This window comes from Chanos chanos, chromosome 4 (genome assembly GCF_902362185.1).
Source record: "Chanos chanos chromosome 4, fChaCha1.1, whole genome shotgun sequence".
In the NCBI taxonomy this organism is placed as follows: Eukaryota; Metazoa; Chordata; class Actinopteri; order Gonorynchiformes; family Chanidae; genus Chanos; species Chanos chanos.
Genome location: NC_044498.1, coordinates 3,998,463 through 4,012,527, shown reverse-complemented (window position 1 = coordinate 4,012,527; position 14,065 = coordinate 3,998,463). Strand labels below are relative to the sequence as shown.

The following is a 14,065-nucleotide window of genomic DNA, read 5'->3' as shown; positions in this document are numbered from 1 at the left end:
TGTGATAAATTTGACCCTGTGTTAATTGCTAATGTTTGTTGCCATATTACAGGTTGTTATACACTTGACAACTAATGCATAATTCATTAACAGTACCACTCTCTTCAGCAGACTATCATTCTCCTGCAGCAAGCAAAGAGGTAGTCGCGTCATGACGCACAACCAGAATGCATTCCTCATGAATGACCCTGGAATTCAAATGTAGCACAACAGAACAGTGAAAAAATAGTGCTCCAAATTAACAAGGAAAGAAAATCTGTGCCCATTTGTTGGGTACATTGGTAAGGTGACCTTATTGTCTACAGTTGAGGCAGTTTCAGGCATCTATACTGTCCATTTATTCCTACTTCTTCTTTAAGTAATAATAACTGGAAGTGGAGAATGCTGAATAGTATATCTCTAGAAGTATGTGGAAACTTTAGTATGTGGTTCAACCAGTGGTAACTGCAGAGCAGTGTTTGGTTTCTTAAATCACTAAAATCACTGCAAAAAATAGTCATACAGTTGCAAATGCAGTTTCCAAAAGTTTCCCAAACAAAAAAAGTTGCAGGTTACACAGCATTTCGCTCAGTGCTTCAACAGAGATGAAAAGCTTTCGTCGGCAAAAGTTTTATCCATTGCCGACATTGTCCTCCAGTGTTATAGGGGGCGCTACCTTCAAAAACTTGGACCACAGACACCAAAGAATAAGAAGAACTCATTTAGCAGTTAGCTAGCTACGGTATAGACAGGTAGGTCAGTTAACTGAACTAGTTAAGATTATTCAGTTTAGTGAAAATGTCTGCCACCGATGAAGACACGGAACTGAGGGATCTCTTGATTCAAAACTTGGAAAACAATGGCGTTTTGAATAAAATTAAGGTGACGGTTATTTGTATGTGTTAGCTGTGTTTACACTATGTCTTTACTTACTATGTATACAGATGTCGCTATGTCGCTTATCTGATGCTGATAGATAGGTTAGCCAAAGTTAGCCAAAGCTACATGGGAAATGCTGTTTGTTTATGTTCAGAGAATCTTACGCTAATACTGCAACCAAAATTTGAACTGACGTTAAACATGATGCTAGTTTGTCTTTAAATAATGAAAGAGCTCACTGCATCTTGTATCTGTTTCCCCTTATCTCAAGAGTGTTTACATATCTCTCTGTAACTAACAAATATTAACTTGATACGTTGGCCGGAAGATGTAGCTGGCAACTGAATTTTAAAACAGTGTGTATCGCTTATACTCGCTTATACTAGCCGCTCTGGGCGGCTAGTCCTTTGCCGACTCATTGTTTTGGGTCATAGAGTAAATTTGGAGCGGGCATGTCCTCTAACTTGAAAAGCGTAGCCTACGCCATCTGAACAGTGAGCAGTGTTATTGAAGTGACTCACTGAAGACTCCGCCAGATCATTTAACACTGTTTTCACAACTGCATATATACGTTGGCATGAACAAGTCCTTCCAGTAGATTACATTTTTCATATTTCCTTCTGCCGGTTACCTATTGTCTCTTTTTCCTGATTGCGAGCATAGTTTGCCGTCTAGGTTTACGGTAACAGGATCGCACGGAAGAGTTGTATCATAGGGATTCCATTGTTTTGCATGTCCTCTACCGGTAAATGTGCAGTTCGTTATGTGTTTAAATTGAGCAGGTGTTAAAATAACAACTCAGTACATTTACAGAAATGTTATTTTATTGCAGGCAGAGCTGCGTGCTGCTGTGTTTCTTGCTCTTGAAGAACAGGATAAAGTTGAGGTATTTCCATCTGTTCCATTTTTCGTTCTCTCAGTTGTTCCACTTATTCTGACCTAATATGTGTCTGCCATCGCACTGATCCGTTTCTAAAGATGCTCTTGTTCATTTTTCCTTCTAGAACAAAACTCCACTCGTCAATCAGAGCCTAAAGAAGTGCCTCAATACCAAAGATGGTAAGAATCCATTCAAATAGTCCCAGCCACACACTTTTATCCCTCTCTGTCCCTCTCTCTCTCTTCTCCCTCCCTCTCTCTCTCTCTCTCTTTCTCTCATACTGGCCTGAACTATGAATAAACTCTCTGAGTTTTGTTGATTTTATCTGTTTAAAGGGCGTTTGGTGGCCAGCCTCATCACTGATTTCCTTCAGGTCTTCAACCTGGACTTCACACTTGCTGTCTTCCAGCCTGAAATTAACACGGTGAGTGTATGATTCAGTAATGCACAAGCATGGTGGTACTAACATGGACTCAGACTGCTGTAGTCCGAAAGCGGCACAACACAAAAAAAAAAAAGAGAGAGAGAGTGAGTTTGGCTCCAGAACGGGAACCAGGGTTTGTTTGGATGAATCCCAGTCAGAAAAGCCCTAGTAATGTTGCTGTTGATTTACTAGAGAACTGCTGTTTCCGCTGTCCCTGACCTCTGACCTGGTCACTGCCACTGTAACCTTGTGATGAGAAGTTAATCCAAACATGCTCTGGGAACGCTGCAACACATCACCTCTGAGTCCCCTGTCCTAAACTCCAGTATGGTTCATTTAAAGGACCAGCTAAACCCAACCCAAAGGAAATATGTTCTAGGGGTCAACTGGCATGGTGTTTTTCAGGCCTGATACCAATCATTAGTAATCAATGGGACTGATGACCATTTAGTGAAGATATTCATTTCCTGTGAATATGAAAATCATTGTATCAAAATTTGCAGTGACACAAAGTCTAACGCAACATTTCCTTCAAATGAACACGTGTTTAATGAAATACAAAAATAAAACACAAAAAATTTTAACATGATGTTAAAAAAAAAAAAAAGTAGACTTTCAAGAAGGAACAAGACATTTAAATGAACTGAATGGAAATTTGAACTATGTAAAATAAATAAGTAAATAAATATCTCTCCAAAACATAAAGTGGAAAAGGTGAGAAATTTGTCAAAAATGTTTGTAAATCACCGAAAAGATGATGCTTTTCATATTGCAGTAGATGTCCACTCAGTAACAGGGGGGAAAGGGCTCATAAAAGGCGACATAGTGATAATATACTAATATACTTGGTAATAGTTTAATAATGGCAGGGTTGGAAAGTCACTCTTAGCTGGCATCAAAGCTAAGGCTGCTTGGTTATGTGTCTCATTACCTTTGCCAAGTGGATTGTTTTGGTGTGGCATCAGGGGCGGTCTGGTAAGTCGTCAGGCTGCTTTTGTGTGTTGGTATTTTGTGAAATAAATGAGTGCTCAGTCGTTCTAAAGATATAAACACTGCTGGTGACAGCTGTCATCTCTAGATGTATGTATGTTTGGTCCCAGACTGACAGGCGTGCAGAGTTTTCGCTGCAGCGTTGTATGTGTCCGGGCGAAGGCAGCGAAATTTTTTCACCCGTTCGAATGTTGAGTGGAATTCTGTTTTGACAACATAGTAGGAGCAAGCATGACGCATGTGAACACATTAAGTTATTTTGCTTTAATAAGTAAAGCGAGGCCATTTAGTGATGTAAGCCCGCAGAGTGAGAAGTTTTAGCCAGGATGTTATTACATGTAAATTATTATATAACGTCTTACAGTGGGTTAGACCAGAGAAACACTGGAGTAGAGGTCTAACAGTGGGTTTTGACTAGAGGTCTAACAGTGGGTTTTGACTAGAGGTCTAACAGTGGGTTTTGACTAGAGGTCTTACAGTGGTTTAGACCAGAGAAACACTAGAGTAGAGGTCTAACAGTGGGAGTGACTAGAGGTCTAACAGTGGGTTTTGACTAGAGGTCTAACAGTGGGAGTGACTAGAGGTCTAACAGTGGGTTTTGACTAGAGGTCTAACAGTGGGTTTTGACTAGAGGTCTAACAGTGGGAGTGGATAGAGGTGTAACAGTGGGTTTTGACTAGAGGTGTAACAGTGGGTTTTGACTAGAGGTCTAACAGTGGGTTTTGACTAGAAGTATGTGCTGAGAGATCTCTAGGGGTCTAAAGAGTCTGTTCATTTTGCACTTGTAAATACCATTTTCTTCTAAGATACCAGGGGTTTAAAGAGACACAAAGACTTTCAGATTTAGGGTTTCGTTAGTCTTGTTTGCTATCAAGGCTTCATTTTCTGGATCCTCCAAGGTGGACAAACTACAGCTGAGAGTAGTCACAGTAATGTCTGCATCAACACTGTAAAAGTGCATTTTAAAGCACAACATTGGCAATTTATCAAGTGTTGGAGTCTGAATGTGTTGGTCTCTTTAGCAAGTTTGTCGCTCACGCAGTTACTCTCTGATGGAAGGGGTGTTTATGAAGTCAATGTTATTCTCACTAATGAGTGAGCCACTGTTTGAGAGGGTGTTGTAATTTTCCAGTCTACTGAATATGAGTGCTCTGCTTCATACTTCCCCATTGTAAATCTTTTTTTTTTTTTTTTTATAGCTTAACGGGCTCGACAGCCGAGAGACCGTGTCCAGGGAGCTGGGCATCTCCGAGTCGGAGGTCAATAAGAACACGCCGCTCCTGCTGGAACTGGTGAAAAGAGGTCGACACAAAGAGAAGCCCTCTGTTTACTCAGAGGTGAGTACATCAAGGTCCTCTCGACCTGAGTGTGTTTCACAGTGCTCATTCAGTGTAATTTCTAACTGTCTCTCTCTCTCTCTATCTTTGGGTATTTCCTGATTGCCATCACCCGCAGGGAGATCGGGCCACACATTTACCTAAGGTAAATTTGTCCTACGGTCATGATACTGCTTATGACCCTCTGTCATTTCCCCTTTTCTTTTTTCCTCCTCCTGTATGTGTGCTGAAACTGTTCTACGCCCACACACACACACACACACACACACTCAGGCGCGTGCACAGCCAGCACAGGTAGAGACCTGTAATGAAAGACAGATAGACGGATACTGTTAACCTGCCTCCTAACCAAACATGGTCACATGTGGTTAGACAACAGAACTAGGGTTGATTCATAGCAGGCTTCTCCCCACACACGGTGCAAATTTTTTTTTTTTTTAATGTTTTTTTTAGGTCACACACATCAACCCTGGATCTCATGCAAAAGTCTTGTCTTTGAGAGAGAGAGAGAGAGAGACAGTATGAAAAAATGTTTTCCTGTTCAGCTAGTCTTTGCAAAACAAGTTTGTCCTACTTTATTGAGTTTAGTTTCTCGTATAGGTGTTTTTTTTTTTTCATTTGCATACGTGTCCGCTTACGCAGGTTGAGACTAATTTGATGCCAGACTGCATATGTTATCCCGGCTGATAAAAATATACACCCTACAATCACCCCTACTGTTTCAGCTCTCAATGACCTCACTGGTGTTTAGGCTTGCAGTCAAACAGTGGAAGCATTCAGTGACTTACAGTCGTAGACACTGAGATAAGCTCTGATCAGATAACCCCGTGTCTGCGTGTGTGTGTATTAGATGCTTGACGTTGACAACGTGAAATTAGCTTGATTCATAACTCCTCACGCAGCATCTGAACTCAGTCTTCAACCCATAAAAAGTCCCAGTGAACAAGACGATGACGATTATGATGATTAAAAGTTTGATGTTTGTCTACAGGACCTGTCTCCTGGCCAAATTGCAGAGGTCCGGCGAAAATTTGACATGCAAGACAAGGTGATCTCTTTCTCATACTGGAGCCTTCAAAACCTCCTTTTTTGTAGAGCTCAGTGTTTTTTTTTGTTGGTGGTGGTGATGTTTCAGGGGTTGTTGTTGTTGTTTTGTGAAATCACTCCCATCATTGATAATTGAGCGTTTTTACATTAATTTGTTTAGATTAATCAGTTGTTGCACTATCACAGTTATTAAGTAGTTATTACTGGTTCGCAGTTATTAACTAGTTATTGCTGGTTCGCAGTTATTAACTAGTTATTGCTGGTTCGCAGTTATTAACTAGTTATTGCTGGTTCACTGTTATTAAGTAGTTCTTGCTAGATCACAGTTATTAAGTAGTTCTTACTGATTCACAGTTATTAAGTAGTTATTGCAGGTTCAGTTTGTTCATTTCATGTGCCTCTCAATATTTGTGTGTGTGTGTGTGTGTGTGTGTGTGTGTGTGTTTGTGTTTGTTTTATTCAGGACAGGAATGGCGGAGTAAGCAAAGAGGGTGTCATTGCGGTTTTTGCGGACCTCGTTCCGTGCTTCAGCAGGTAGCTCGTTTCTCACGTCGCAGATGAAATAAAACGTCCTGTTCTTTTCTGAGTGAAATGAAAAACGAAGACGGTCAGAGCGTGAAAAGAGCCACTGCTCAAAATCCCCTTCCACAAATTACTGAAAGTTGTGTGTTTACCCTTTACCCGCAGCCGCACGCTGACATCGCGTCACTAAGACAGGCTGTGGTTCCCACTGTGTTTGTGGTCTGTTTTTCATAAAACCTCAGTATTAGAAAGCATGGAGTTTGCCAGTCAACAGGCTTTGCCTCATCTGTCTGCTTCCACCGAGTACTGATCACAAACAGTCACCTCGAGATATCATTTATGTATTCTGTTTGAGATTTGTGGTCTTTGGTCATTCAGGCTTTCGCCCACGCGTGTCCTGATTGTTTATCGTGGGCCTGATCTTTTGTGCTGTGTTCTTTACACTCTGCAGAGGCATGCTGGAGCAGTTTGTCACAGATGAACTCAGGACCAAAGACAAAAGCACTGGTCACTGTGAGTGTGTGTGTGTGTGTGTGTGTGTGTGTGTGTTTGTTTGTTTTTTTAGGCTGTGTCTCGTGTAGAGGAGTTTGAAGGAATTCACTAGAACGTGATGGTAGAAAGACTCAGTTGTTCATGGTGGAAACTGGGATAAGTTGGCTGTGTCAGACGTCATGGACAGTGAGATGAGTCATTGTTGTTGAGATGTCTTAATTTAAAAGTCATAGATGAGTGACAGAGGTGTCTCTGTTCCTTAAAATGTCACACCTTAGTTTCTGTCTGTGTGGGTTTTTTTTTTTTTTTCTTTTTGGTGCCCTTTGACTTTGCTGTTGGACATTTTAGTTATGTGTCTTTCTTCCCTTGTGCGATCTAGCCTTGGACTTTCAGGAATTTCTCGGAATGTACAAACAATTTTTCGGACAGTGTCGAAGTGTGGTGAGTCATACTCTGCTGATTCTTTTCTTCAACCTAGAACATTGCTCACAAGTTAGCTGGTATTAGCGAGTTTGTCAAGTTTCCCATCCCATTCAACGGACTTTTTCTTTTCTTTTTTTTTTCTTTTCTTTTCTTTTGGAAAAGGTCAGTTCTGAGTCCAATGATGCGACTCCCTCCTCTGGTAAGAGTTTTGAGGAGAGATTTGGATCTTCACCGGGCAGCAAGGTACGTTTTTTCTTCTTCTTCTTCTTCTTCTTCTCCTTCTTCTTCTTTCTTTTTTTCTGTGTGACCTCATTTTTATTTTCACTAACTTTATCATCAGGCCTTTGTGGTAGATGTGTGTGAAATAATCTGCCTTAGTGTTGTTTCATTTTAACCACCACACATTTCTCACATATATTACGTCTTTCGCATGTCTTCACTACCCTGTTTGTTCAAATATGTTGTTTTCAAACATGTCTCATTTTTTTGTGTTGGTGTTTTGTTTTGTGGTTCAACTGTGTTCAGTGGCATCAAATCTACGCTGGTCCAAAGAGTCAAAATTAAAAAGAAAAAAAAAAAAAATTCCACAGAATGTTACCGCATAGATCATTGCTGTTTGATGATATCTGTGTGTGTGTGGAGAGTTTATAATTTATGGTTAATGAATTTGTCACAAAGGTTGTCAGTTGGGCGTAGATTGTCTCACAATGACTCAAGGGTTTCTCCCCCTCGAGAGAGAGGTCTATTTGACCTGCCTGGGTTTTATGCATGAAAGAGTCTTGATTTGTGAATACTGTGTTTGTGTGTGAGTGTATCTGTGTGAAATGAAGGAATGACTGTTTTTAAATTGAGACGTTTGTGTTTTGTGCTCTCTGTAAGGATGTAGAGGTAAGGCAGTTCTTGAAATTAGAAATAACAGAGAGAAATGGATATGAGTGCGATCAAAGAATGTGTTTTTCCCCTCAGTTACCTTTCAGTCATTTCATATTCGTTACCTTTTTTTGTGCTAGTAAATTCTGACCCATCTTCCATTTTGGGGCGTTATTCGACTCGAATCCCTCCTCAGTTTGTTCGCCTGCTTGGCATCTTTTTTTTCTTCTTTTTTTTTTTTTTTAATTCCTTCTCTTTCTTCTTTCTGAGTCTTTGCTAGAGCTCAGTTAGGTACATTGTACATTCGGATTGGACAAAATCGGCTTAAGCAAAGGGTTCCACTTTAATTTCTATACCCCCCCCCCCACGAAAAATAGCCATTTAGGATGGCAGTCATTACTGTCAATTTCCAAATAGACAGACAGAAAGAACTGTACACTTCTTCAGCCTCCAGTGACTCTGCCCTGGTCACTGAGCTGAGTTGTTGTGTGACAGAGAGGCTGGTGCTTTCTCTCTGTAGCTTGGCTTGGTTAGATGTTGTAGCCTGGGTCTTTGTAGTGCTCTAGACATCTGACAAGGTTTGTTCTCATGCTTAGATACCCAGATATAGAGGATTTCTAAAACAAAGTGCAGTGGAACAGAGAACTGTTGTTCAGGTAAATGCATGCTACGCTTTAGGCTGAGGGACTCTCACAACCAACTCAACCAAACAGAGCAGGGGCCTACACTCTACCACCAACAGCGTCAAATTAACACAGAATAAGTCGAGTTTTCTCATTGGTCTGTGGCAGCTTAGACTGCTGTTATTTTCGGGCGACTTGTCGCGGGTACTGAACGTGATCCTAAGCTCTGTGGTTGAATTGGTATGGGGTTAAACCATTAGCACAGGCTGTACTGGGCTGGTCTTCTGAATGCAGGCTCCACAAGTCCATCTGCAACTCCTCCAGCTCCTCAGAGTCACTTCACTGGACGAATTGGGATTGAAAACCCCCCCCCAAAAAACCCAACAACAGGAGATTGAAAATGGATTGAATGAATATGGTTCATATCTGTTGAAAATTGTTTTTGTTCTCTAAAAGTGTTCTCTCAAACTGGGGAGTGGCTTTCAAGATTAGTAATAAAATTAGTTTAGTGCTTTTCCACCATTATATTTTTATTGTTGACCATATATTGACTTTAAGTGACTTGTGAAGAAAACTTTTGTGTTTTAGTTTGCGGTGGGTTGGCCTGTTTTTTCTCATAGTCCCTGCCTCTACACTGTGCTAATGGTCTTTTAACAACTAATCAACCAAGTAGGTTACATCTCAAGGCAAAAAAAGCATTTTACACCCATCAAAAACACCTCCCAGGATGCACTCTGCTCTTACCTCCATTACAAATTTAAATGTGTTCTATAACTGCCCCCCTCTGCTCAGGACTTTGTCCTGTAAGTGGATGACTTTTACTGTGGGATGCAGTTTTGGAAATGACTGACCTAGTCAAGCACTGCTATCATTACTGATGTCCCATTTAAAATCCTGACTGGTGTGTTCACAGAGACTTTAAGAGAAAAAGTCAAAGCTTTAAAATGCTGTTTTACTTGAGAGAGTTCATGTTTTAAGACCTCTAAAAGATATTTTTGCTAGGGATGTTAGTCTTTTTTTTTGTTGTTGTTGTTGTTTTTATGTTTTTCGGATGCATGATTTTTTTAGGTTTAGCCTACATGTTCCGACGCCACTAACCTCTGTGGGGCTTTGTGAGTCTATTTTAGCTCAGTTTCAGTATTCTGAACAGTACACAGGAAGTGGTGATGTAACCAAATCTCACCCCCCCCTAGCTGTGAATGTACTCAGAATAAAAGAGTTTTGTATGTGTGTGTGTGTCTGGTTTGAACTCTTCTCATTGTTTCGGTGAAATGTCACGCACAGGGAAGTGACGGAAGCCACAGCAATGCCAGTGGCACAGAGAAGAGCAGAGGTCAGGTGCATGTGACCCCTGGGATCACGGAGGGCATTGGCGATGCTGCCAGGAACGCCTCCGTGCCCCTGCGGAGATCCCTGGACCTGGGCGACGAAGACGAGGATGAGGAAGAGGGAGACTCTTTCTTCGACGACCCTCTCCCTAAACCTCAGAAGACGTACGGCTGGTAAGCGGACCTGACAAGACAGAGGAGATGCAGCCATCTCTGCTTCTCTGCAGAACTCAACAGCGTACAGCAAAACCCATCACGCTCTGTAACACGTGCGTTGAGGTTTTGAAAAGGGAACTCGGCGAATGTGTTAAGAGAGTATAGAAACTTTTTTTTTTTCTTTTGTTTGCTGGTCTTTTTAAAAAGAGCGAGGCATCATTGTCTCTGAAACCCTAAAACATGGAACTACGTGAAAGAACATGACCGATATTTCAAAAGACAACAAAGAAAGCGACACTCTCCATTGTCTGTGGTCTGATAGCAGGTCCAGCCTTGGAGAAGTTTGGGCTGGTATTTATACAACATTGCTCACATCAGTCTCCTCTTTCTGTCTTTTCTCTTGTTTGTCTTTCTTTATGTCTTTTTTTTTGTTTGTGTTTTTTTTTTTATGATGACTGCTTTTGGAAATGATAGTCGTTCCTCTGCAGAAAAGAGAAACTCGGGCATGAGCCTGTCTGAGAAGAGCTATAGTGCGAAAGAGTAAGTATTATTGCCTGGGCTTTGAAGCTTAAGGACAGTGTTACAGTTACCACATTCCCTCTTTAGGCTAAAAGAACACTTGCAGCATATCCTTTGTCAGGTCAGGTTCTCTCTCTTTGTTTTTTTAAGGGGGATTAAGCTGTGTGAACTGTTTTAGATTTTAGACTTTTAGTGTCATGGCCTGGCTTATCAGAGAGGACGTCTGTTGGCTTTGTCCTCCTCCCCAACACCCCCCCCCCCCCCCCCCCCCCCCCCCCCGTCTCCCTTGTTGTTCTGTGGTCCACCTGTCTGGCATTCTGTCTTTCTTTCTTTCTTTCTTTCTGCCTTTCTTTCTTTTTCTTTTTCAATCCCCTCTGTCTCTCGTCCGAAAGAAGCAACCACTCTCAGAGAGAGGGGAGTCTGTCAGGGCGATCCTTTTCCCAAATGAAGAGGGGCACTAGCCTAAATGAGTGAGTCTGCATGCCAGTCCTGACTCCGCCTCCCCAGCTCTCTGCATTTCATTCTGCCCCTCCCCTGCCAGTACCAACCCCTCCTCCCCAGGGATGGACAAGTGAATTAGCTCTGCACTTCACTGTAACATTGGCTGGGTTTTCACAACACCACTGTCACTCGTGAAACGTGTGTTTTTTTGGACCTGAGCAACCAAAACATGAAACCCCAGAACTAAAAAAATATATATATAAATAAATAATCATTTGTTCACCCCTGCCTAATTGTTTGGTTTTTGACCTTTTGAAATTGGCCTTTTGGTGCCATTGCCCTGGAAAGACTTGTTCGTTTTTGGGCTTGAACTTTTAACCTTTTTCCAGTCTGCAATTGTCTGTTAAGTGTGCGTCTTTCTCTTGGGGGTGCGTGTGTGTGTGTGTGTGTGTGTTCACTCCGTGTCTGGGCTCAGCCTGTCAGCCATATGCAGTGACATTGAGGCTGATGGAGAAGAGGTTTTCTCCGACGCTGAGGTTAGAGGCGGGCGTGTATGTGAGGCGAGGTGAGCCCAGGTGTCCTCTCCTGTCTTTTTCTCCCCCTCTCTCCTTGACGTCTCACTCGCGTCTCAGTTACGCCTCCTCATTGCGACTCCCATTCGGAGTTTGATCTTCGTCTCTCTCTCTCTCTCTCTCTCTCCTCCCTCTACCTCCAGGAGAGCCGCGGAGAAGTCTCTGTCCTCCCTGTCCGCCAGCCCGCCGTTGAGGAGCTGCGGAGAGCAGAGAGACCACGCGGCCGGCAGGAACGGTGAGGCCTCGTTTAGCTGAGACTCTTGTTTGCTCTCATCCTTAGGCCTCTGTGGGCTGCGTGTCTTTTGTGTATGTAAAATGCACCGATTACTGTTACTGAGTATAAGTCAGTTTCTTTCTGAAGCTTAATAAAACTCATTCGTGTTTAAGCCAGGCTCAAAAGCAAAACAGGCAGGTCCGCCTTTTTTGGGACTTACCAAAGCAGACGGAAATCAAACTGTCGGTCTAGATATGGTGTTGCCACTTCATCCGCTCCTTTCGACGCGGAGGGAGGAGCAGGTGTTTGGTTTAGAGAAGAGGGCGGGGCTGCTCTCTCGGTTGCCTTGGGGACGAGGAACTTCTTTGGGATGGTTCTTTAAGGCACCGTTGACTCTTCCCGCGTGTTGTGTTTGACGCATTCTGTTTCCCTGTTCCCCGTGTCAGGCTCGTTACGCTCTAAAGACAGCGATGGCAAAGATGTGAAGACACGGAACGAGAAAACAGGATCCCCTATGATGGGTACGCCTCCACTGTGTCTATAGTTTACCCCCCATCCGTAAGGCACAGAACCTGCTTATAACCACACAGCGTACACATTGTATTTAATTAGTCAACCCCAGAAAATATATTATACACCTTTAATTTAATCTTTCTCCTCATATCTGTCATCTCCAAACGGTTTATTTATATACATATATATATATATATATATATATATATATATATCTTTTATTTAAAAGTACAATAATTGAAATGTTTATCCAGGTTTTTGAGGAGAGTGTGATGTGTTCTCTGTTGTTTTTTTACAGATGAGGATATAGAGTACGATGATGACTTTAACAGGTAAGGCAGTCAAATATGAAAGAAGTGGCACTTCTTCATTCGGGAGTTTGATGTTATTCTGTGCGAGACATGATAATGGCTTTGAGGGTAATACACAAACCTTTTTCTTTTTTCTTTTTTTTCTTTTTTTTTCTTTTTTTTGCCCCCCCCTCTTACTTTGCAACTGCCTGGGTGAAACCACTCAGCCATCAGTCTGAAAACTCAAAAAGCGAAGTGAGCATTGGTGAAGAGATAGAAGAAGTTTCTATAGAGGGCCCCGACATTAGCGATAAGGTAACAGAACGCACGCGCTCTCTCGCTCTCTCTCTCTCTCTCTCTCTCACTCACTCACTCACTGTCACACACACACACACACACACACAGAGCACTGAGGTAACAGCTGCACCAGCCGTCTTGCTCTCTCTCTCTCATTTGCTCTCTGTCTCTGTCTCTCTGACTCTCTCACACATATACACTCGCCGTCTGACTGTGTACATGTTCTGTCATACACACACACACACACACACACACATGCATGGTGAACCACTTCGATTGTGCTGCGTTTTTTTGTTTTGTTTTGTTTTTTTTACATCAAGCAGGAAGTGAGGGCTTAATTTGGGACTTAGTTACTGTAAGGGGGAGCTTTGCAGGAGCAGGACCATAGAGAGAACAGAGAGAGAGAGATCATTATCAGGACTCACGTGACATGGACATTCTACTTTTGCCTTATTTTGGATGTTTGATGGGACCTAGTTGACTTTTCTTTCTCCTCATCTCTTATTTCATTTCTCTCTCTGTCTCTCGCTCTCTCTCTCTCTGCCCCCCCCCCCCCCCGCCCCACCTCTCTGTCTCTTTCTCAGCTGGACGATATGACTCAGGATGTGAGTGTGTCTCAGATCAGTCAAGAAGCTGATTACATGGAGGAGGTGGCCTGACCTCTGATCTTCCCAGTCTGTTCATGTATTAAACTTATTTATGGCTGTCATGCTGTGTAACATACCTATTAAAATACCTCCGTCACCATGGATCAGAGTATGTTTTCTCTCACACTATATTTCTCTCTCACACACGCCCCTTCCACACACACACACACACACACACACACTAAGAGTTATACTAGTCATCTCTCTCTCACTATTTCAACAAGACTGAGAAAGCACAGATGATGTGTTTAGGCTGGTTTAAATAATGATGGAATCCAGCTTTGGATTTTTAAACAGTAATTAAAAACACACACAGCAGAACGGGAAGACGTTTGCATAACCCTTTACTTTTGTATAATTGTTTTAGTATTTAAAGGTCCCCCCCTCCTCCCCCCGCCCCCAAGAAGCTGGCTAACACATACACATATTAATTACAGTAAACAAAGTCCACTGAGTTGATTTTGCCGTCTTAAGTGTGTTCAACACCAGCCGTTTTATTGTATATCCTTCCTCTGGAACTAGTGTTAACACCTCTTTCCGAATAAACAAGTTTTTTTTTTTTTTTTTTTGATTTTCGGAAACTAAAGTGACAATTAGATCTCATGTTAAAAAACAATGAAGG

At 42.1% G+C, this 14,065-nt stretch overlaps 1 protein-coding gene across 2 annotated transcripts; it reads left to right on the top strand.

Moving 5' to 3' along the window:
• Window positions 1-752: 752 nt before the first annotated feature.
• On the top strand, window positions 753-13,547 carry cep43 (centrosomal protein 43). Of its 2 annotated transcripts, XM_030771214.1 has the most exons (20): window positions 753-861; window positions 1,691-1,744; window positions 1,863-1,917; window positions 2,074-2,162; window positions 4,352-4,489; window positions 4,608-4,634; window positions 5,481-5,537; window positions 6,000-6,070; window positions 6,510-6,571; window positions 6,930-6,991; window positions 7,136-7,216; window positions 8,440-8,499; window positions 9,751-9,968; window positions 10,425-10,490; window positions 11,386-11,475; window positions 11,626-11,717; window positions 12,143-12,217; window positions 12,508-12,541; window positions 12,727-12,814; window positions 13,381-13,547. In XM_030771214.1, the coding sequence occupies exons 1-20, from the start codon at window positions 778-780 to the stop codon at window positions 13,453-13,455; spliced, it is 1,578 nt and encodes a 525-aa protein (XP_030627074.1). In that variant the 5' UTR covers window positions 753-777; the 3' UTR covers window positions 13,456-13,547. The 2 variants fall into 2 exon arrangements, with proteins under 2 accessions (XP_030627074.1, XP_030627075.1); XM_030771215.1 differs by lacking the exon at window positions 11,386-11,475.
• Window positions 13,548-14,065: the final 518 nt, after the last annotated feature.